The sequence below is a fragment of the Eretmochelys imbricata genome, chromosome 6 (genome assembly GCF_965152235.1).
Source record: "Eretmochelys imbricata isolate rEreImb1 chromosome 6, rEreImb1.hap1, whole genome shotgun sequence".
Classification (NCBI taxonomy): Eukaryota; Metazoa; Chordata; order Testudines; family Cheloniidae; genus Eretmochelys; species Eretmochelys imbricata.
Genome location: NC_135577.1, coordinates 109,454,700 through 109,476,543, shown reverse-complemented (window position 1 = coordinate 109,476,543; position 21,844 = coordinate 109,454,700). Strand labels below are relative to the sequence as shown.

Sequence of the window (21,844 nt, the reverse complement as noted above, 5' to 3'; positions counted from 1 at the left end):
CAAAGAAAAATGAAAGTTGTTCGCTCTTTCCGCTCTTTCTCCCCCCACCCCCATTTCCATTTCTCTCCTTTTCTTTCTTTTTTTTTTTTTTTCCATTTTGTCACTGAAAAAGGATGTTTGGGCGATGGTGACAGAAAAATAAAAAAATTCAGACTTCAAAACATGCTCACTATTTTCTGACCATCTCATCTTGTGAGCCAGTAATGTTCACCCTCCACAATTGGTACTAACTGCCCATTGCTCAGAAAGTGAGTTTCAAGATTTTGATTATACAATATAGGTTCTGATGGATAGACTTTCACTCTATCTTATGTCACAGCAGCACAGTTCAACAGGTCTGGAACTGCTGACCATCCCATGGTGTAACTCTTCATACCTGAACAGGGGCAAAGGAGGAACTGGACTTGCTCCCTTAGCCTGTTTGTGCCCCTTCTTCCCCTCCCCCCCATCTCTTGCTTTCATTTTTGCCCTCTGTTTGAATTTAATTGCTCTTATTCTCCAATTTTTCTTCATCTTATTCTTTTTCCCTTTTTTTTTTGTAATGTCTCCTTTTCTTTTTCTTTTCCCCTCAGCCTCCTGAGGTTCTGTTCCTACCCATTATTCTCCTCCTTCCTTTTGTCTTTCTCACTTTCCCTCTCCTCCTTATGGCTATCCCATTATTTGAGAGCTGACAACGTGCCTGGTGCTGTATCCCATACAGACTAGAAATATCTTCACTTCTTCCCCCTGCCATGTAGTGTTAAGGGTAGTGGAAGCCGTTGCTGACTCCTTCTACTTGCTTCCTAGTTCATATTTTACCTTTATACTCTATAGCATAAGACAGATAATTTGTAGAGAAGAGAAAGGACACAATCAGCCAGTGGTCATGCAGGGCTTCATACAGGTCAATATTCTACTCTCCCTGATGAGATATGGGCTAGAAGGTATGGTGCAGTCCAGGAGATGTCCTATGTTTGCAACCAGGTATAATGAGATTGAAACCCATCCTGACTCCAGGATGTGCTGTGTCTATCACTACCTGGCCCAGACTGTTTTCACCCACAGTGCGTGGTGCCAATTCTTAATTGTAAGATAGAGAACATCATTTAAAAATCAGTAACTCAAACACAATGAATGTTAGTTTCAGTTAGATAAAGGCATCCAGATAGCACAATGAGCAGAATATTAAGGCCTAGATAGAATGAGACCTCACTTGCATGCATGATCAAGTCTAGTTTAGAAAACCATTCTAATAAACTTTACTGGAGAATGGTGTTTTGCTTCACAGAACTTACTTTAAAAGAACAGAGGTGCTTAAATACAGCTGAGATAAAGACTGAATCAGTTAACCTTGCCAGTGGCTGGCTTTGAATGTTATAGCTGAAAGTGATTTACCTTTTAACTCTAAATCTAATTACCAGGTCTCTAGGAGGACAAATTCATTTTGTTTCCTGTTAAGGAAAACAGTGTAATTGATGCACAGTCGACCAGTGGATCTCTTTGCCAGGGGATGTTGTGAGGGCCAAAACTATAATTGTGTTTTTTTTTTTTTTTTAAATATTAGAAGTTAATAGGTCCATCAATGGTTATTAGCCAAGATGGTCAGGGATGCAACCCCATGCTATGGGTGTCCCTAAGCCTCTGACTGCCAGATGCTGGGACTGGATCACTTGATGATTGCCCTGTTCTGTCCATTCCCTTTGAAGCATCTGGCATTGGTCACTGTTGGAAGACAGGATGTTGGGCTAGATGGACCATTGGTCTGACCCAGTAGGGCCGTTCTTTTGCTCTTACTAGAAGTCTTTTTTGTGAAAGAGACTTATGCCTATATGTGCAGCACTGCAGTGGCACAGTTCTAGTACAGATGGTGAAGATGCTGTATGCCGACGGGGTTGAGCTCTTCTGTTGACATAAAAAAACCACTTCTGTGAGCAGCATACGCTGTTGACAGGAGAACCTCTCCCGCTGACATAGCATCGTGCACACAAGTTCTTATGTTTGTGTAACTTGGGTGTGAATGAGCAACATACGTTTTGTTGACTTAGGCTGTAGTGTAGACATAGCCTTAGCGAGCAAGTGCAAGAAATTAGCTTTCTGGTGTCTGACTTTATGGTTGAATCATTGGCATAGAGGCTATTTGGCTGCTGTGTCTACACTAGCAATTTTGTTGGTGTAACTTACATTGTTCAAAGGTGTGGAGGAAAAAAAATACCTTGAGCGGCAAGTTACACCCCCCAGAAGTGCCACTGTGGACAGCATTATGTCAGCAGGAGACTGTCTCCTGCTGACATAGCTACAGACGCTTAATGGGGGTGGTTTAATTATGTTGATGGGGGAGCTCTCTCCTGTCAGCATAGAGTGGCTACATGGGAGATCTTACAGCAGCACAGCTGCATCGGTATGTGGCCTAAGGCTGTTTTTACTATGTATCCTGTAGTACATTGGGCACCTTACTGTACCTAAAAAATACACCCTGTGATGAGTGAGTTCAAAGTGGCTGCTGTTGACACTCGTATATTATGCTTCACTCATGGAGACTTTACAGTTTGTCTTCACTGATTCTTTTCATCTGAAATAAACCACCCCAACTGAAAGCCCAGATATGTTTAGGGAACATCACAACCAACCTCTCATTTAGACTAAATATTTATTTTATTTGACTTGCTCAAATTAAGACCAACTGAAGTTCAGATTGTAAAAATGTTCCTTGCTTTTGTATATTTTGACTCCTTGAGTGACTTTTCAGGAGTATTTAGGCTAGTTTCCTACATTTTTGGTCCTTGGTCTCCTAATAGCAAATACTTTTCTAATTATAATACCTGAAGTAGTACTGGCTTTGCTCTCTCTCAATATCAAACTGTCGCTTTTGGGCCAACATTGAGAAGAACACAAAATCACCACAAACATCCCATGGTTGCAGTGTTTCTTGTCATTCAACAGCACACCTGGTGGTTAATTAAAAGTTGTATTGAGGGTTTCTGAACGGAATCTATCCAGTCCTCATCTGGTCCAAGAGCTCTACAAGGGAATAGAGAAATTAGGAGATCCTTGGCCACCTATGGCGGATATATTGCCTCACCTAGGCCAAAATGGGGGTGGGGGAAGGGAGTTTAATGGTTGGTGAGTGCAATATTTCTGTATCTAAAGCCTTCTGGTTTATCATGATACATTAGGTGGTGCTAGTATCCCCAAGATAGCATGCTGGGGGTTGTGGGTGAAGGGAGGGATTAAAATACAAAAAAGGGTTTGTTCGTTCTGGTGAGCTGCTGAAAAACAGTCTTTTCATGAGAGAATGAAGTGAAAATACGTTTACTTTGATCCTTCTTCCATATAAATACCAGATCAATTAAAGGGCGCAGCAGTGTAGTAAGGTTAAATATGCTGTGCTTTTTGGTGCCTCTTATTTGTTCTGGCAGGGAGTCATTACAGAGTGACTTCATGTTTAACAGGGCACTGTCTTGGGGGCCCAGGTGTCACTGTTTTTTTCCCCCTTTTGCTTATAAGGCCCTTTGAAAGCCTGGTGTGGTGAGGAATGTCCTTACTTCCATTGCACATGCATGTTGCTGCTATTGTCGTTTAGTCCATGAGTCAAAGTAAAGAGACACATGACGGAATAAAACTTCCTCTCTCTGCTAAACACAAGTATAGTTCCAACCCCTACTTATTTAGAGCTCCCTTTCCTTACTATTGCCATAGAGCATCCCTTCTGTCTTTCTCTCTAACGTGCTGGGCATAATTATGCCACTATGTGAGCTTCTCATGTCAGCAAGGAGAAATGGCCCTATTGTCCTGCCATTTGCAGGCCTGATTGGATCTCCACCTCTTGTTCTGCATGTGAGAATGGAGCACTTGCTCAGATCTCTGAGGCAACACTAGTGGGAGCCCAGAGCAAGAGATCAACTGCCATTCTTGATGCAGAGAGGGAGCACAGAGCAGTAGCCTCTGCCAATATTAGTAGGTTTTATCCGCTATTTATTTCTTGCCATGTCGAAAAGACTTCTCCAACTGTAATTGGAAATCTCTATTTGTATAGCTATAATCCTGCCCTGCACCTATTTGGCTGAGGGGTCTTAGATATGGGAAGACTAATTCCACAGCACAAGTTTCACATATGACATTCATGTAACAAGATGACTGACTCTAATGTGCTACAGTATTTTCAAAACCGTTTTTGACTGGGGTGACCTCAGTAAGCAACCACTAGTTAATGACTTGTAGCCTACTAATGCTCCTCAGTCTGAACCTTTTTAAAGGGGTATTTTTAGGGTAAACGTCCTTAATTTTGTTGCTAGTAACTTAGATTATTAAAAGAAATAATTACAAAATGTTTTGTTTCCCATACACAAAGAACAGCCATCTACTCTCAATCAGTGACCTTCATTGCATAAGGGAACCCTACAAAACAAAAATAAGGTGTCCACGAAAGAGCACAGTACCTGGAGGAGGCTACCTTTGAATACAAAATGGCAGGTAGCTCTGCAGGGAGGAGATGTCTCCATTCTAAAAGTGCAGTGGTTGGCACCAGGGGGCTACTACTCCTGAATGGATCTTTAATGGCACCCAGTGGAGCAGATTACTGTCATACCAGTGAAAAAGGTCCACAGTAATTATCTTGCATACATTACAGTTTAATTTGAGAAAAAATTACACATGCAGTAAAGGGTTACATTAAGCACATAACTCCTATGTTCGACATTAAGAACTAATATGTTAAGAGCTATACATTCCTCTTAGTGAGCCTCTCTTTCACAAACATACACAAACAGGCTCTGTGCTAGCCTCATGCAGTTCCTGCTTGGCAAACAGAGAAAGTGGTTACCAATTCTATGGACAGCTTCTTCTCTCCAGGTCTGGTCTCCTCAGCCCTCTGGTCTGTCTCGGATTCCCTCGAGGCAAGGCCTTGGCTGCCTGGAGACCCTTCTGGTTCAGTCCTACTTGAGCCCATGGAGCAGAGTTTTGGCTACTCTGTCTAGCATCATTGCTTCCTTAAGTGTTAATTAAGGAATCCCTCAACAGTAATTTAATTTGCTTGATTTTTATACTCTACGTCCTCAAAGGAGTCACATGTCTTAAAAGCATGCCCAGTGGGCATGTGGCTACTAATTTTTACCCAATTAATACTTTAGGAGGAGACTGCAGAGTGGTGCCAACTGAAAATTACCACACATTCACTCCCTTATCAGTCATTCACTTCAGCCCCCTGCGTGATGTCCTTCAACAGGGTTGAGATGCCCTGGTCAGCCCAGGCTCCACTCAAGATGTTCTACACGTGTTTGCTTTCAAGTGGACATATTTGCTGACTCAAAGATCAGTATTGATCATAAACGCAGCATGGAGGCAGTAAGTTTCACCTCTGGCATCTGCCTGATGCTAAGAGAAGGATTCTCGTCCCAAAATTCTCTTTTGCAGTTCAGTCATGTCAAGCCATGTTCTTACACCATTCATTTAGTATGGCCACACCAATGTGGCACCATCCCAACACAGTGAAACCTTCCCTTACTTCCACTGTGCAATGCAAGTAGTCAGTGTTTGTTTAGTCACTTTTTCTAGTAAGGGTTTCAAACTCTAGTTCAGTGCTGTTTATATGTTTGAGCCAAAAATGCTGCAGGGTGTTAAAAGATCTGTTACCTCTAGAACTATTCACAGCCTTTCACACTGTACAAGCCCTTTTTAAGCAAAAAGCAAATTGAGATAGGCTCTGACCAGCATCCCCTGGAGCTACTCTTGCTCTGTCTGTTCTAATAATACCACCTACCGTTAAGGATGCTTTACTAAGTTGCTGTGCTACAACAAAGGGCTGAAATGTCCATTAAAATGAGTTTTCCTACCTGTAGTGCTGCACAAGCAATTCAAGTAGCCTTATGAGATTTTCTTGAAGAACCATTGTTTCTGTTTAGGACACACAAAGGGCTTATAGCTATTGTTAGCCCACACAGGCCAAAGACCTTAGGCATCCATGAAAAGTTATCATGGTAGTATCCCAGGCTCTGAATGTGTGTTACTTTTTCAAGTGAAAACATTTAAGTTTTTTGTCTTCCTATGCCTTTTGGAATACCTTAGCCTGATTCATAAATAAATGTTGACCTTGTATAAAACACCCACTTTGACAAAGCTCTTCTTAGTCAGTGGATCTCATTCATCTGCATGTCGTCTTTTAGTTATGGTTAAACTGCAATTATCAATTATGATTGACTATTCTAAAGGATGAAATTTATCCTTTATATTAAATTTGAGCCTCATTAGCATGTGCCATGATGTTTTGCATATGTCTGAGCAACAAAATAATGAATACTTTGCATGTGCTGCTCTCGTGAATCAGGAGGCCTTTTTAAGAGCCTTGTTATCTTCCCCCCCCCCCTCCCCCAACTGTATGTCAGTACAGCAAGCCTAGAAATCTCAACTATTCTTTTCAATTCTATTATTTTCTGGCAGTGCAATAATGGCATAGGAGACTAAAAAGTATGTGAAAATTAGTCAACAAATGTTTGGCAGTATTAACCTAAGGACAATCTTTCTGTGCCATTAACTATTATGCCAGTATTTACTTCGGGGTTTCTCATGTACCGTGTTCCTGAAATTAACCACAATCTTGTTCCTAATCTAAATTTATACAGATGGTAAGGTACTTGTACTGACGGCAAGCTCTTTCCTGTACTTATTACTGGATCTTTCAATTCGATCAGTATGGCTTGCTCAGAAAATGTTGCTTTCAGATGTGGTTGGTGCCTACATTCTAGTGCAAGGTATCACATATTGCACAATTGGTTAACTATTCTATTATCTTTTAAATATGGACGCAAAAATACTCTAAGCTACTAAATGGCTTTGAGATAATGGACAAGCATCTGAACTGTGTAACTATTCAGGAGATGCTTTCCTTTTAATACATGAGTAGACATTTTTCCTGTGGGTGTTTGCATTAGGTAGAAATGCACTGTATGTGGTTTAATGCCTGCAGTGGGCAATCTGAGCAAAGGACTGCATGATGCCATCCTTCAGGATGAGATGTTATATGAAGGCCTTGTGTCATAAATGCTGCTAGCTTTATACAGCACCTGATCAGTTGCCAACTTTCACATGGTAAACAAGCACCCCGACTTTCACAATAAGCCAAAAATCAAGCTAATCCCATTTCAAAACAAGCCAATCCCTAAGAACCCCTGCAGTCTGTGACCAGATTCCCATGGTATGCAGTCTGGGACTGGTGGACCCGCTGTGCACCCCTGACTCTCTTCCCCCACCCTTGCCTCTGCTTGCCAGGAGCCAATTAAAAAAAAATGGCAACATGCTACAAGCCAAAAACTAGCCAACAAGCAACTCACAAGCCAATTAAGCCAAAAACAAGCCCAATTTCTGCATGTCTCTTCCTCCCTTAGAAACATAGGGGGTTTGGCATGTCTGCACGTAATACAATGGGGCCCTAGTCTGTAACTAGGGCTCATATGTACTTTGGTAACAGGAATAAAAAAAGCGATGTTGCAAGCTTCTCAGGGCTGGGTGTGTCTTCCTATGTATTTGTACAGTGTCCAGCACAATGGGGCCTCTGGGAACCTCCACATTATAAATAATACTGAATTACTGAGATTATGGAAATTCACTTTTCTATTTAATTGAATCTTTATTTTAGTACAAAACTTCCATATCCTGTATATGTTACACCTGTCACTGCTGCAAAGTCACAGAACTTATTTGCATTGCCTCCGATGTTTACAGTATCCACAGCAGCACTGTTCCACACCTTCATGAAATAGCAAATGTGGTGTAATGGTCAGATGACATTTTACTTGTCTAATTATAAAAATTCACCCATCACCCAGTGTGAACACAAATACAGTTTGCAGCCTCAGTTCCCAGATAAAGGAATTGATCCTGTAACTTTCCCCATGTGAGTTATACTTACTAATATGTATAGTGCATAAACGAAAGGCTCCAAAGATGGGTGATAAGGACATAGACTCCCATGTGAGGAAAAACTGGAAAGGATATAGGATTTCTTTAAAGAAGGGACCTAATAGGAGGCTATATTGAAATGGGGCACAAAAAGTAAATTGCACATTCTTGTGGTTTTTTCCTTTTGTAAATCAAGTGGACATTCAACAAAACCAGAAGGGAACATATTTAAACTGATAAAAGGAAATACATCTTTACATAAGTAACCTATGAATTCATTGCTGCATGATATCTTGAAACAAAAAGCTCCTTATGGTTCAAAATCAGACTATTGGCATGGGGGAGAACATCCAGAGTTGTGGTGTGTGTGTGTTTTTTTTTTTTTTTTTTTATCCTATCTAATAAGGATATAAAACCTCATTCTATAACTGCCTTCTGTAGAATTTCTTGCACCTTTCCTTGAAGCATATGGTATTGGCCACTGTGAGATGTTACTGGGTTGCAGAGAGCAATTCTAACCCTGAGTTACTAATTTAACTCCTCTTCATCCTCAGTCAGTCTGACCTAATCCCACCCAATCAACCCTCCGGCTCCCAAGCAAGAGCATGAGTAGAGATTTCAAGATTTCCCCACAATATATTTAGTCAAATTAATCTGATTCTTTTGTTGTAAAGAATAAATCATAACTTATAGAATGGGTAATACCTTCTGGAAGAATCTGAATTCATGATCCTTATGTAAAACATACGGTGGTTTCTTTATTTTTCTTCAATAGTGATGATAATAAAGTGCATTATGCTCCATGAATATCCACAGCTCCTGTTATGGGCACTTAAAGTAACAAATACTCTGCCTTTATAGAGCACCTTCATCCAAGGGTTTCAGTGTTCCCCAACAGCTAGTATTAACTGGAAATGCTGAGCACCATCAGTATCTTTGACTACACACTAATTCTATCCCATCATGTTGTGTAAATTGAGGGTTAGCAGCTAAAATAGAACTTCTTATAGGTATGCACCCAAAAGAGTAAAGTGCTAAATAGGACACCCTGATCAATTGAAGGAGTATGTTGCCAAATACTTCTGATATAAAAGATGTAAAGTATGTTCCTACCATATAACAAATGTCTTGTAATGGATCCCTAATGTTGTAGCTACATATTCATAACTACTCCAAATTGGATTGGACAGAGCATTAGTAAATGTTCTGTTGGCAGCAATCTTGAACTAGCCTGGGGGATAATAGATGTCTTAGCTCTTTGTCTTCACAGCACCATGGAAAGATATTGCAATCGGAGCTATATCAGGTTATTATGGATTTTTCTGGGTGGCATTCATACCTGTCCCTGGTTTGTAACTTTACTAAGGCTAATGAACACAAAGATATGGAAATCTACCACTTATCTTCCTTCCTTTTTTTTCTCCTGATAATTATAACATTGGTTTCTCTTATGTCAGTGCAAACAAGGACTGGTTCCTGATATAACCATTGGTGATTTTTAAAAGGTCAGATTAATGAGTAAAATGCTTGGTTTTCCCCTTATTAGGGCCTGTACAAAAGAGCACAAAAGTACTCTCTATGGATGTGTCTTGTGTCCAATATTCTGCCCCCCTGTTAGCACCCCTGGTTTGTGGGTGTCAAAACACCTCTGTCTACTTTGGGGTCCATTCTGTGGGTCTACCATCAATCTGCTGTTATCCAGAGCAGAGAAATGACCATCAGATCGGGTTAAGTAGCCAAGCGAGTGACTCGCTTGACACAAGATGCTCCTTAAGTTCTTACTTTAGTGGCTCTTAGGATACAACCACACATTTCCCATCCCACTTCCCAGTGCACATGGTACCAGGGACCAGACACCAGGGCTGTACACTTGCTCAAGAGAGGCTTGGTGCAGGATAACAGTGTTTGAAACTACTCTTTCAGTAGGGTTAATGCACACCACATGGGAGTAATTCTGTACCTGTGCATTACTTTCAGCAAGACTAGGCCCCTGTGCATAAACTTAATGGAAGAAATCAGAGAGGAATGCAAGTGGTGACCATGCTTACTTTCCTGATACTTAATGAGTTTTTTTGTTTTTGTTTTTCTCCCCCCTTTCAGCCAAATATCCAACAATTAAATCTCTAATGGGACCAGATCCCCACTTAAAATGGATTGTATCTGGAATGGTGTTGACACAGCTTCTAGCCTGCTACTTGGTGAAAGATTTATCTTGGAAATGGATTTTCTTTTGGGCTTATGCTTTTGGGGGCTGCATCAATCACTCAATGGCGCTAGCAATCCATGATATTTCACACAATGTTGCCTTTGGTAACAAGCAGGCTAAGTGGAATAGATGGTTTGCAGTGTTTGCCAACCTGCCAATTGGACTTCCTTACTCCGCCTCCTTCAAGAAATACCACATTGACCATCATCGATACCTTGGTGGAGACGCTTTGGATGTGGATGTTCCAACTGACTTCGAAGGCTGGTTCTTTTGCACTCCATTTCGGAAATTTATTTGGCTCATCCTCCAACCACTCTTCTATGGCCTGAGACCTCTTTATGTGAACCCCAAAACAGTTACTCAGATGGAAATATTTAATGCCCTGGTACAATTCTCTATTGATTTTATAATCTACTACCTATGGGGCCTGAAGCCTGTCGTTTATTTAATATCAGGCACGTTACTTTGCATGGGTTTGCATCCTATTGCCGGGCACTTCATAGCAGAACATTACATGTTCTTAAAAGGCTATGAAACCTATTCTTATTATGGACCTCTCAACTGGATCACCTTTAATGCAGGCTACCACATGGAGCACCATGATTTCCCTAGCATTCCTGGATGCAAGCTGCCAATGGTAAGCATATATGTGGATCCTTGTAAAAGTTGCTAGAGCAGTTTAATTTGGAATGGCGTGTATTATAGCAATAGCCACTTTTAACTAAGGCTAAAGCACATCTTTCAACCTGCCAAAGGCCACTGTGGGAGAAAATAGAAGTTAGAGCCAGAAATGGGAGTGTGTGTGTGTGTGGGGGGAGGTTTACACACAAACAGTGCAAGGGGGTTTAACAATATGATTTCTTTTGCATGGAAAAACATTACCTAAGAGTTCCAACTCTTCAACTTCCTAAGTTCGGCTTCTTCAGCTTATTGTGGTGTGTACAGCAGTGGTTCCCAAAGCTGGTCCTCCTCTTCTTCAGGGAAAGCCCCTGGTGGGCCAGACCAGTTTCTTTACCTGCCGCGTCCGTAGGTTCGGCCAATCGCGGCTCCCACTGGCCGCGGTTCGCCGCCCCAGGCCAATGGGGGCTGTGGACGTGGCGTGGGCCAAGGGACATGCTGGCCACCCTTCCTGCAGTCCCCATTGGCCTGGAGCGGCAAACTGCGGCCAGTGGGAGCTGCGATCGGCTGAACCTACGGACGCGGCAGGTAAACAAACTGGTCTGGCCCGCCGGGAGCTTTCCCTGAACAAGCAGCAGACCAGCTTTGAGAACCACTGGTGTACAGTATATGTGCAATGGTGGAAATAGATGAGTAGGTTTTTATGGGATGGAGGTACATCTATGTCTAAAATGGTGCCCTTCATATATGGGCAGGGGCACCGGAATGGGAGGTAGGGGGCCATGGCCCGCCCCCACTTTTACAAATGAGAAGGGGCAGGGCCTCAGGGGTGGGGAAGGGACTGTGCGGGAGGGCGGGGCCATGGTTTGGGCACTCATGCCGCCCCCCCCCCCCCCCCGAGAGCTTCCGCTGCTCCTGTATATGGGGATAGCTGAGATGGCCACGTGTCTGCCGCGTACACTAAGTTGGCAATGGAACATCCTACTCTGCATACCAGATGCTGAGGTGGCTCAGATTATTTACATTTAGTGTCAAAATCCTCTTTGGCTGTTCTTGAACAGGACCTGTGAATAGCTTAAAAATGAGTTGGTTGCTTCTGTGTAAACTATAAAAACAGCAGCAATTTATCAAGTGGAACTTGTCCAGTGATCACATCACCAGTTGAGTTGTAAAGAAGTGTAACTGCAGACCCTATGTTTAGTGCTGAACAGAACATGAGGGCTTGGCTTGGGTTCAGCCTCACTGAGCTTACCAACTTGACACAGACAACAGGGCAAATTAATGGAGTAGCTGATACGGGACTTGCTAAAGTATTAGAGGAGGGGAATGTGATTAATGCAAATCAACATGGGTTTATGGAAAATAGATTATGTCACAATGACTTTTTTTATGAGATTACAAGTTTGGTTGATAAAGGTAATAGTCTTGACATAATATACTTAGGCTTCTGTAAGGGGTTTGACTTGGTACTGCATGACATTTAGATTGAAAAGCTAGCACAATATAAAATGGTACACATTTAAAATGGCTAACCGATAGTTACATTTTGAAACCTATAAACAAGGAATCATAATTGAATGGGTATGTTTCTAGTGGGGTCCTGCAGGGAACAGTTTTTGACCCTATGCTATTTAACACATACCTGGAAGAAAATCATCACTGATAAAGTTGCAGATGACCCAAAAATGGGGGGAGTGGCAAATAAGATTGCTCTGAATTAATGACCTATCTGGATAGCTTGGTAAACTGGGTGCAAGCAAACAATATAATATTTTAGTATGGTTCAAAGTAAATGTACACATCTAGGAGCAATGAATGTAGACCATACTTACATAATGAGGGACTCTGCCCTGGAAAGTAGTAACTCTCTGAAAAAGATTTGGTGGTCATGGGGAATAATCAACTGAACATGAGCTGCCAGTGTGATGCTGTGGCCAAAAAAGTTAATGCAAACCTGTGGATGCATAAATGGGGGAACCTAGGAGTAGAAGTTTTTTACCTCTGTATTTGGCACTGGTGCAACTGCTGGTGGAATACTGTCCAGTTCTGGTGCTCACAATTCAAGAAGGCTGCTGATAAACTGGAGAGGGTTTAGAGAAGAGCCGTGAGAATGTTTTTAAAGAATTATAAACCTGTCTTACAGTGTTAGACTCATGGAGCTAAATTTTTTGTTTAACAAAGAGAAATTTAAGGGGTGACTTGATTAGTCTAAAGTATTTACATGGGGAATGAATATTTGATAACTAGCTTTTCAATCTAGCAGATAAAGTTTTAACATGATCCAATGGCTGAAAGAGGAAGCTAGACAAATTCAGACTGGAAATAAGATGAATGTTTAACAGTGAGGGTAATTAACCATTGGAACAACTTACCAAGGATTGTGGTGGATTCTCCATCACTGATCATTTTTAAATCAAGATTGGATGTTCTTCTAAAAGATCTGTTCTAGGAATAATTTTGAGAACGTTCTATAGCCTGTGTTCTACAGGTCAGACTAGATCACAGTGGTCCCTTCTGGCCATGGAATCTATTTGAACCTTTGAAAACACAGTTCAGAGACACAGGCCAAAAGTGACTAGTGATTGTAGATGCTTCAGTTATAGGTCCCCAAAACTGGAATGTATGAAATTGGCTTGATGTTCAGAAAGTGCAAGTATTCACTGTCTGAAAATCCAGCCATGTTTATATGTCTAAAATTAGACTTCCAAGAGTTGACTACCTAAGTCCAGGGCCAGGGATGGCTTTGCCTTGGTCTCTGTTTTGTTACAAGTTGCCTAACAGCTCTTCTTGCTTTGGTGGTTGATGCTGGGCTTTATGGAAGAACCCCTTTTAGGAACGGATTCAAATGTGGAATATTTGGAAGCTTTGTGTACAGGCCAACAGGAGAGAGGGATACAAAAGGAGTGGTGAAGCTGAGGCAAAGTTATGGCATGGACTCCACTTTACTACTGTTTACTGCAGAGAACTCTGGTGTTCTCCATATTGGTTCAAGCACCACTTTATGCTTGTAAATGCTCTGTCCATCCAAGTACTCCTGACACTTCACAAGCATCCCCATGACTGTTGTGGGCACACTGAATTTGAGCAATCCTTGTGCATGACTCCTCCCTGTTGAGGCTCAATGCGAGCTACTTCAGTGCTGGTGTCTGTGGGGAAGTGCAGGTGTTACTCTTTAAGTGGCTTTCCATGCCCGCTCCAAAGTGCTCTTACCCTTCAGGTGATGGCTCTGTAACCTGTGCCTGGAGTAGGGTGGTGACAGACCCCAAATCAGTCAAGTTAGTCTTCAGCTGGTCTTGGCTCCCTCAAAGCTTCCCTGCTTCCAATGAGAAGAATGCAGGACACAGCCTTCCTGAAAGTAGCTTTAATTTTAAAGTTTTGATTGCAATTACCTTTATTGATCATGCTTTAAAATGTGAATATAAAGATATCTGCTTCTGCAATAGCCAAGCAGAGTAAGGTTAGTGAGTACATTCTGCACACACAAACAAAATAGTGTTGTTCCATAAGTGAATGTGTGTACTTCTGCTGGGGGGGCCCCTCGGGTTGGCTGTGAGGCACGTGTTCCAGACTAGTGAGACCTGAAAAAGGGACACCTACAAAAACAGTAATGTGACCCCTGCCTCTTCATGGCACTCAAACAAACACTGGTGCCTCTTCCCACCTCTTCACTGAGGTGGGGGAAGGAGGGAGGAGTGGGGAGGAGCCCACTGTATAAAATGGGCAGGTGTGGGGTGGTGGTGTGAAACTAGCAGGGAGTCATGGACTTGTCTGGAAGCATGTCCCACTTGCAGGTCAGTGTGTACAGACTACTCTGGTTTTTGGAACTTAGAAGGAGATGTAAAGAGAAGGAAATGAATATGTTGTGATTATGACAAATTTTTAAAGCTATTGCACACTGGAGCTGGCAGAAAACTTTCCGTGGATGTCTTTGACAGAAAATAGCTTTTGGCAGATGTGGAAATTTTTGCAAGCTACTTTTTTTTTTTTGGTAGAAATTTTTGACTTTAATTAGAAAGATCAAAACTGAACTTTTCCCTTCACTCTTCAGTTACCAAAAATGCTAGAGACCTACTTTAAACATATACTTTCCCTGCAAAAATTAGTTTTGTTTTCTTCTACCAGCTCTAGTGCACAAAATTCACAACATTGGCAAATACATTTGTTTCTAATTTCTATTTTAACAGCAAGCACCTGACCCACCTGGAGCATCCCTGTCCAAAGGCAGTAGCTGGACTAGTTATAATGAGCTTAAACCTAGCTCTCTCAAGGGAATAACTCCTGGCTCTCAAAGTCTTGTGTAACTTTGTGGGCAGGACAACCAATGGAAGGAGCCATTGGAACAGGCCAAATATGTAGGTGATGATATAGTATTGCATATGGTCAGAGTGGTTATATTGTACCTGCTTTATATTAATAAGCATTCAGGGCTTTGGGCACTACAAAAACCCTTCAGTTCAACAGATCAAAGACTAACAAATGCATGCTGCACCTGCTCCAGGGAGCCGTGATAAAATTATGGGATATATCACAATGCACAATACTGCAACAGTTGGAGGGACCATTTTGTGCACATGCTGCACTGGCTCACTTAAAGGAGACAGGCTAGGATGGAATGAGTGGCCCTCAAAACACTCTGCTGTATTGATGGTTGAAAAATTGTACTGATTTCTTGAATAAAATTTCAAGAAATGTTACCACATTCAGATAAAACTTACTTCATTAGGTCTACTTAACTGCAGTGCTTAACCTTGGACTTGTTAAATCCTCTAATATAGTTGGTCCTTTTAGATGTAGATTCTCTAGCTTTATCTATCAGCAAGTACAAAATGGGAGCTGTTTGAGTATGATCAGGTCTCGCACATAATGGGGAAATGAGGGAATAAATGGACCTTGTACTGCACTTTCATTTGTTTATCAGAAATTGATATTTAGCTTTATCTACCACAGATGGCTCATTCAGAATGTCCCAAGCAACATGTTTGCCACTGGAAAAACCTGTATCAGTGTGACCCTCAGAAGATCTCTGAATAGAAACAGAAAACATTAGGCTAGGCTGTAACCTAGTAGCCGTTAAAATGGGAGCCTCCTATGATGGCAGCAGAACTCCTTTCCTCCTTCAATCAGCTTTGGGATGACTGCTTTTCTTGTACACCATGAAATTAGTATCCTGTCCTGAAGTACCAATTTTGAAGAAAAACATGTTCTGCTCAAGGCTGGCTAGTCGTTGTGTGAATTTTTTTCACTGTCAAATTTAATATTGCATTCTTTTCTGACCAGGGGAAGAAAGATCCATTCTGCTTATCTGAAGAGTTAACACCCTTGTAAAAATGCTCCAAAGGCTAACGCAAGTCTTTCCCACCCCTAGCATTAGAAAAAAAGATCCTGGGTATTACCTGAGGCAAAGGAGTTATTCATAAAACTTGAGGGGGAAGTACTGGGCAGGGTGTGAAACCAGATTTCCTAGATTGACAGCCTCAGAATAACTCTAGTAGCTGTGCTTGTTTGAAGCACAAGTTTAAATTGACAGCAGAAGCAGTGGAATTAGCTGGCTTTTTACGCATACCTTAGAACTATCCAGTTGCTCACAGCTAGCTTATGATCTACTTTTATCACTGTTTGCTTTCTACAGCACCCACGCACCATAGGGTACAGGGCTATAACTGGAGCTCTTAGACGCCACTGCGATTCCAGTGCTTTAGTACAGCTGTATTCATCACTTTCCAAAGTAAGTGCTTTAGTAGTACTGAAAGTCTAAGGAAAGACGAGGAGGAGGAGGAGGACAAGGACAACAAAGTCCCTGTCTCAGTGCTTGCAAGAACTTTAAGAGAAGAGACATTCGTTGGTTAAAGGGGGAGCACAAGCAAACAACAACACAGTACATCTTAGGAGCATGAGCACTGGCCTTAACATACCACCTGCCAACTAGTTATCCAGCCTCTTGTAGACATTAGGGCGATGCTTCAGGCTGCTGTAGTCCCTTCCACTTGAAGGTATCAAAACTCTCTACAAACACCAACAAGTTAAGCCTCACACCAGCCCTCTGAGGAAAGGGAGTATTGGTATACCCATTTTACAGATTTTGGGGGGGGGGGTGTCCTGAGGCAGAGATGTAAAGTAACTTGCCCAAGATAATGCAGGAAGCTAGTGGCACAGCCAGGAATAGGAGTCAGGCGTTGACTCCCAGTCCTATACTTTAATCACAATGCCTCCATTTTCTTTGAGATAATGGTAATGCAATCAAATGAAATTAATACTGTGGACTACTGCCCTCGAGTAATACTATAGCAGATGTTAAGTGACTGGAAAGATAACTATTATAGGGTACCTGTCCTTATCTGCAGTATCAGGCCAGAGTACATTTAATAGCACTTAACTTCAGTTTGCTGATCTGTCAGTGTTATGGTTTTAAAATAAAACTTGCATTAAAATACGCTTCCTTATGTCTAAATCAATGTACATGGTTCATGTTTTGTGATGCTGTTAGCATAGACAACTAAACATGCTCACTGTTTTCATGTTGGATTTCTTTATAGGGGTAGTTCGTCAACAAACATTACAAAGCAGAACTGCACAGAACTTCAGTGCTTTTATTTCAGTGCACTTTCCAGTACGTCACAATACAGGAAATAGGCCATCAGACTTAACCCTCAGAATGCTGGTGTTTTCCAGACACCAGCTAATCAATGTTTAGGACATGGAGTACGGTACAGCTGCAGTCTGTAAGTGCTGGATAAAAAGCAGGGAAGTTGAGTGTCTAGATATCATGAACTTTAATCCTCCAATAAGAAATATTGGCATTGTAGATAATTCCTTAAATCTAATACTACTGTTCAAACAGATATATTTTAAGGTAAGGTTTCTAAAGCTCGATGCTTTGTTCTCTCTCTCTCTCTATTGGTACCAGTCCCAGAGGTGTACTGATGCTGCTACTCGTGCCCCCGGGTCGGTTATAGGACTGCCCTTCCTAACTGAACTGGTGGGATGGAACTGCTTTATGCACAAGCTGGGTCCACGGTAGACCAGCCAACTCATGGTGCCATTTTGCCCTACAGCCACAGTGGGGCTGCTCTAAATCATTTTAGTATGTCCCCTAGGTACCAATCCTGCAGAGCCTGGCTCTGCTCTCAGAAACAGTGGGTCTCTGGGAGATATAAAGCCTCTTCCCCATGCAGAGTGGGACAACATTGGGAAAACTTTCTGACTCATTAGTGCTATTCACATTAAACTGTTCCAGCCTAAATCCAGTTAGCACTAAACTGGGCTCTAACTTTGCTGGAAGCATATTTTACTGAACCCATATTTGGTGTGCTTATAAACTGTAGGGCCCTCTTACATGAGATGTTAGGAGCATATTAAGGGATGATACAATTCTGGGCACACTCAACTTGTGTAGCATAGACAGCCTGAGAGTTGCTATTTAAACTGATTGTTGAACAAAGCCAGCTGTGTTCAGCTCCCTTCAAAACAGGGGCAGGAGTTTGTCAACATAGCAGGATGCTTAACCATGGGATCAGAGAACAATACAATGAGGAGCTTGATGCCTGTTGAAAATTAAACAGCCTGTGCCCATACCCACATGGCAGCCAGAGGAAAATCCCAGTGCTTCAGGAAGTGGTGGTGATGCTTAATAGATAGCACTTGGTCTTTTTGGAACCACTGACTTAGCATTACGGTGAAGGAGGAGTGGTGAAGAGAAATATGCTGTTAGAGATGTAGACTCAGATGGGACATAAAACCAAGCTTCTGATTATCCAGGGCCATTTAAAAAGAAGCCCATGATAGTATTGCAAGAGTAAGGATGTTCCCTTGGTATCCTGGCCAAATCAGTTTACCTAAAATTCTCTCTCTAGTTTCACTAACCATCATATGCAGTTGCTTTTCCATGCCGGTGGTGGCTATATTTCAGTGGAGAGGGAGATAATCTAATAGTCTTAAAGGATTTTACACTTCCCAGAAGATCCCAGTGTGCTTTGCCAATGTAACTATTAATGGGTATTGCAGTAGCACCTAGAGGCTTGGGCTCTGGGCCCGATTTAGTAGACACCACATAATGATAAGGCTTGTCCCAAGGAGCTTACAATTTAAATGGACAAGACGGGGGAAATGAAGGATTATCCCAATTTACAGAATGGGGGACAGGAATTGATTCACAGAGGGAGTATGATTTGAGATTAAGGTCATACAGGGAGTTCGTTGCAGAACCAGGGTGTAACTACAGCTCTCAAGAGTCCTAGGCCAGTACCTTACCCATTCAATCACCCTTTCCTGAACTGATACATGAATACCACATATGGGTCATGGTCACTGTTCCCTCTAAGCTGTGAGTGTGTGCACACACAGATCCTAAACCACACGCGCACCACGAAACACTGTGCGTACAGGTTTCAGAGTAACAGCCATGTTAGTCTGTATTCGCAAAAAGAAAAGGAGGACTTGTGGCACCTTAGAGACTAACCAATTTATTTGAGCATAAGCTTTCATGAGCTACAGCTCACTTCATCGGATGCATACCGTGGAAACTGCAGCAGACTTTATATATACACAGAGAATATGAAACAATACCTCCTCCCACCCCACTGTCCTGCTGGTAATAGCTTATCTAAAGTGATCATCAGGTTAGGCCATTTCCAGCACAAATCCAGGTTTTCTCACCCTCCAACCTGGATTTGTGCTGGAAATGGCCTAACCTGATGATCACTTTAGATAAGCTATTACCAGCAGGACAGGGGGGGTGGGAGGAGGTATTGTTTCATATTCTCTGTGTGTATATATAAAGTCTGCTGCAGTTTCCACGGTATGCATCCGATGAAGTGAGCTGTAGCTCATGAAAGCTCATGCTCAAATAAATTGGTTAGTCTCTAAGGTGCCACAAGTCCTCCTTTTCTTTTCACTGTGCGTACAGAATTTTTTTGTGCACATGGCCTGTTAAAAATTAGAGGGAACAGTGGCATGGTCACCATCTCTAGGGTGAAATGAAGGAACTGTTATAATACTGCATATCACCCCTTCACAATAGCTTTAAAATAGGTTGTGAAGAATATTTTCTAATGGAAACAGTGGCATTTTTATGAGATGTCAGAATGTGATAACCAGAACTGGGTCTTAACCCTGGTGTCCTGGAACAATACCCTATCTCATGGGAGGTGTGTGTACTGTTCGTAAGGCTTGTGGATTGCTTTCAGCCCTTGCATTTATATAGCACTGTTCATCCAAGTCCTTATTAACATAGTAACTTCCTCTTTTCTTGGGTGTTGGGACTGTATTACACAATTCATGCTAAAGGAGAAGTATAAAAACAGGTAAATGAATTTACAGTGTGACTAACACTGGTTTACACTTTAACTTTATCTGAGTTTCTTTCACTGAAGGTCAAAAACTTGCATATAAATGGCTCTATGGGAAGAATGGCTCATAAAAGCCCAAGTTTAAATGGGGGAAGGGATGGGGGAATTTTTATTGCATTTAACAACCTCGCTGGCTTTTAAATACTGGGTAAATAATGTTCTGGAAGGAAATCTGCTTTCAGCTCCACTACTCTGCCTGGGGCACTATGGCCGTTGTTTGTCTAAAGGGCTGAGTTTAATTTAAAAAAAATAAAAATCTGCCTAGATAAGAATAATCTTGGCCAGTTTGTGCAAACGCAGAGCAGCTCCACTGAGTCTCTTGCTGCTACACTCAAGTACGTGCAGAAACAGAGGGCTGAGCTGTTTGTTGGTAATAGCAACTGTATCACCACTGTATGGCTCGTGCTCAAGTTGCTATAGCGTCCCAGTTCCATGAGTTCTTGACATCTCTTCCTTTTCAGGCTGTCCCTCCCCCCTGCAAAACCAACTCCCTGCCCCAGCTACACTTCAGCTGTTGTCTTGTCCCACTAAAAATCTTTAAAATGATTTAAAAAAACTTGTTCAGATATCGTCACTTAAGGTTTACAGCCCCCCAAATGGAAACTCCGCTATATGGGAAGGGCAGCCTGCACCTACCTACAGCAACAGAGAGAGCACTTCTGAGAGCAGGCAAGGTGAATTTCTGTCACTCTGAGATCAGGTGTGCAGCTACAATACCAGCTAGTAATGGCGCACAGGGAGAAACAGAACTGTGGCCAAGCAGCACTCACTGTGTCTTCTGAACTGGTTTGATCTTTCACGGACTTGCCACTTGTTCTTGAACCCTTAATCATGTTCAGAAATGGGTGGCACAAAATACATGAATTATGCTGTGATGGAGTCCTGATAGCTCAAAACAAGGTCTTGTTCTCATGATGAATCAGACTAATCCATGTCTCCCTTCCCTTCTCATAAAAGACTTACTTCTGGCTGCTGAATTCTAGTCCCGTGTAACCAAAATACAAAGATTAGATTCAAAGCCATATATATATATATAATATATATATATATTTTTTTCAAATTCTGGGGGCATGTTTGGACCAAACAGTTGGTTCTGCCATTGGAGATAGGAGCCTCTTATGAAGTTTCCAACTGGCCCTGGATACAGATCAGAGTTTTTTTGGGTTTTTTTTTTTAACCAAAGTTCTAGAACCAGAACATCCCTGAATTCTTTATCAGGCCCGTGTCTACTGGAAAATTTAACGGGATGCCAGATTAGTTTGAGACTAAATTAACAGCAACTATTAAATAGGGAAACTTGAAGTGGTGCAGAATTAGATGCTACAGCTAAACAGACTTTGGTTTCTGTAATATTTTTTTATTTCTAGTGCAAGCAAGGCTGTTGCTGGAGTATTTCAGTCATATAAAGTGGACTACTAAACACTGTGTGCAAAAATACTCAGAGGAAAATATGGAATTCTAGTTCAACATTTCTTTCCAGTAGAAATAGTTGTCAAAAATGCTACGTCATTCATAGTCATTCAGCAGATTGTGACATGGGATGCTTTTTCACTGAAAGACTTGATCTTAAAGTTACAGTGGGCAAGACACAATCTAAACTAGATACAGAAGAACCCCTGACAATGCAATGCTGGTTAAATGGGTCTCTTGTTCTTTTCAGGTGAAGAAGATAGCAGCAGAATATTATGACAACCTTCCTCAGCACCAGTCTTGGGTTCGAGTTCTTTGGGATTTTGTTTTTGATGACACCATTGGTCCTTACTCACGGATTAAGAGAATATGCAAACTAGCAACAGAAAACCAATAG

General features: G+C 41.8%; 1 protein-coding gene across 1 annotated transcript in view; it reads left to right on the top strand.

Annotated features, from left to right (window-relative positions):
- The window catches only part of DEGS2 (delta 4-desaturase, sphingolipid 2), a 30,103-nt gene extending 8,259 nt beyond the window's left edge, over window positions 1-21,844 (top strand). The window contains exons 2-3 of the mRNA XM_077820485.1: window positions 9,970-10,712; window positions 21,698-21,844. Coding sequence (XP_077676611.1) covers window positions 9,970-10,712; window positions 21,698-21,844 — 890 coding nt within the window. The remainder of the gene's footprint in view (window positions 1-9,969; window positions 10,713-21,697) is intronic.